Genomic DNA, 3029 nt, shown 5'->3' on the forward strand with positions numbered 1-3029 from the left:
GGCTGCGGTGCTTAGGGCTTGTTCCCGGCTTTTACGAGGTGAGTAATACAGGGGATGTAAGGTTTCCTCATCCCCCGGTGTAAGGCGAGTCCACCCCAGGCAGCCGGCACTCCCTCCCCTGCCCGTCTTTCTCCTAGGGCTTGGAACTATCCAAACTAGTAGGGCAAATACTGGGTCAACTGCACTGCCCCAGAGATACTCCACATCGCCAAAAAAAGAAAGACATCCTTAAAGTGTCAGACGTGTTCCATGCAAACCATTAAAAACAAGCCAGACACTTGCCTACCCTCCGCCAGAGGGATGACTGCAAATAAAATTGCCCTCAACTAGCTTCCAAATGCTGTTTTCCAAGCAAAGGAAAATGGTATTGGGATTGGTTAGGAAGAGCTTTCATTTGAAACAGGGAGTCTAGTAGCATTTCTCCTGCCTTCATCCTAGCAGAGCTATTCCAAATAGTCTGCATACTTTTCCTTATAAGGAATATCTCCCATGGATCTACATGCGGTTTCTTTGAACAAGTTAAATAAACGTCCTGCTACGAAGCTGCCTCTCATCTATGCAGCCATACGCAGAAGACAGACATCTGATCCACATTATTCACAGAACCCCTCTCTCCCGTTCCTATGCACGCTTATGTTTTAAGTTCTGCAGTTCTTTCAAAGCCATACAACTTAACTGCCACACTGAAGTTAAAACTTTTTTATCCATTGTTCATTTTAGAAGTAAAATAAGATAAAAGCAGGTTGTCTTTCAAAGTTGCTTTTTGTAACATTTCCCCTTCTAAAAGTATCCTTCCTTCCCCCATGAAATCCTTTGCTTGCTTCATCTGTGGCAACTCCTCTTTTTATTATGGCTTTGAGGTGAATTTTTAAAGCTGAGTTACAGGAAAAGCATGGTCATTGCTTTGGAAATCCTGCAGCTCAGACCTGAGATTTACTCAGAGAGAACTGGATTGTAGAGCAGCAGCCACAGAGATGTGGAACTTAAGTGCACAGACAATAAACTCGCATGGTTCCATGCCTGCAATACATTAAATGCATGTCAGGGGCAGACAGGTGGGTGGGATGAGGGCCTGGGAGAAGCACAAGCTCTTGCATTATTACCATATAAAGTGCTGAGCTATATATATCTCCCAGCTTGCTCCCAAGATCCCTGTCCTCTGAACTGCAAACCTAGCAAGTATCATCTTCCAGACAATTTTCTCTCATGTAAGACTGAACTTCAGCAAGTGAAACAGTTCCAGTGACTTCCAGGAAAAAAAACCACCAGCAAACAAACAACTAGTAGAGGATCTTTTATCTCAGGGACCACTGAGTGAGCCAAACTAGTATCTAGCAGCAGTTCTAATGCATGCGTGCCTAGGAACAGCTCTCTCGAAGACAGAACTAGCAGCCCTTGCTCTTCTGGATCTCCCTCTCCTGGATCTACTTGCTACAAACTCTCTGATTCTGCTTCACTATCAAGATATTGTTGTTCCAGCCTGCTCCTTTTTCCCCATCACCTGAACGGCCAATCCACCCTTTCTTTACTTTCATGTCTAGAGCGGCAAGTACACATGAAAAGCATGTGTTGAGTGAGCAGAAACCCAATCAAACGCCTCTGATGGTGTGCAAACCTCATGCAAGGAGGCAGTGCTGTGTTTCACACCTCCCTGCCCAGGAGATGCCTGGACCCTGCCTTCAGCAAAGCTTTGGAGCACTGCTTGGTAGGAGTCCTGGCTGTCCTGTGCAGAGGCTGTGTGGAGTTTCTGTACTGGGACGGTGGTGAAAGGGATGGGGGTAACTTACATCTGTGGCCTTTTTGTCAGCCAGTTCCAACTTTTCCTGTGCATCTTTAAGGGACTCGGAGTATTTGTCCAGCTCATCCTCAGTGCCCTTCAGCTTCTTTTGTAGAGCCACCAGCTCGTCCTCCAGCTGTGATACGGGTGGAAGGTGGTGGAGAGGGGAGGGCGGGCAGGACAAGGTGCAGCAGGCAACGTGATCGTGCAAAGGGAGAAGTGCGAGTGCAGAAGAGACAGGAAAGGACAGACGGACAGAGAGAGAGAGAAGGAGAGACAGTTAGATTCTCTTTGCTTGCGGCAAGGGCACGATACCTTGGCAGCATTCTCCTCTGCGGAGAGGAGGCTATCCTCAGACTTGTGTAGCTCTTCCAGCACTTGGTCCCTTGCATCCTCCGTCACATGCAATTGCTTTTCCAATTGCACAATGTCATCCTCTAACTAGGTGCACAAGAGGAAACACAATGCACAATGTTTCTGCCTGCACTTAGAAAAGTGGGAAATTAATTTTTAAATCCCTCTTCCTTTCTCCCTCCTCCTTCAGGATCTCCCAGAAACATGCAACCCATGACACCCCTCCCCAAAACGAATACAGCCCCAGCTGTAAAGGAGGGGGATTGGAGAAGGCCATGAAAATGGGACACACATCTGGAAGGGGTGTATGGGGAGGAGGGGGTGCAGCTGGAATTGGACAAGTCTGCTGGGTGGTGCTGGACGGGGCAAACACAGCTTTAAGCGTCCTTTGAAAATCACAGCACTTCTGTCCATCGCTAACCAGGTGCACGAGGCAGCCTCTCTCCCAGCCATGCCCCTGTGACAAAGGCACAGAGGCCATGCGGCTGTCCTAGGGCCCCGCTCCCCACCTGCGGTGCTGAGGGGAAGGATCAATCTCCTGCCGGGCCCCCGGCAAGCTCCAGCCAGAGGCTGACAGGGTAAAGCTCTGCCTTAGGAAAAGTTCAGCCAGATCTGCAGGGGGTGGTGGGGAATACAAGGTAAATTTAAAAAATAAGAGAGAGAGGAGTCGTCGGGAAAGCCTTGCGCCCCGGCGCCGGCCGCGCCCGGGCCCTCGGTGCAGACCTGCTTGCTCCTCTCCTCCGCTGCCTTCTTGTCCGCTTCGGCTTGCTCGGCTCTGTCCAAGGCGTTCTCCTTGTCCAGCTTCAGCATCTGCATCTTCTTCTTGATGGCCTCCATCCTCGCTGGGACCCAGGCACGGGCGGTGGGGCGGCGGGCGGCAGGACGGGCAAGGGGGAGG

The 3029-nt window shown here is 50.2% G+C and overlaps 1 protein-coding gene across 1 annotated transcript; it reads right to left on the reverse strand.

The window, feature by feature from the left end:
• Nucleotides 1-1787: 1787 nt before the first annotated feature.
• LOC104513066 (tropomyosin alpha-1 chain-like) lies at nucleotides 1788-2968 on the reverse strand (the record flags this gene model as incomplete). The annotated part of the gene is made up of 2 exons (XM_010156294.1): nucleotides 2855-2968; nucleotides 1788-1913 (listed from the first exon to the last, which is right to left on the reverse strand). Coding segments are annotated over exons 1-2 (240 nt in total), but the record flags the coding sequence as incomplete, so codon positions are not given.
• Nucleotides 2969-3029: the final 61 nt, after the last annotated feature.

Source organism: Eurypyga helias, unplaced genomic scaffold (assembly GCF_000690775.1).
Source record: "Eurypyga helias isolate BGI_N326 unplaced genomic scaffold, ASM69077v1 scaffold29687, whole genome shotgun sequence".
Lineage (NCBI taxonomy): Eukaryota > Metazoa > Chordata > Aves > Eurypygiformes > Eurypygidae > Eurypyga > Eurypyga helias.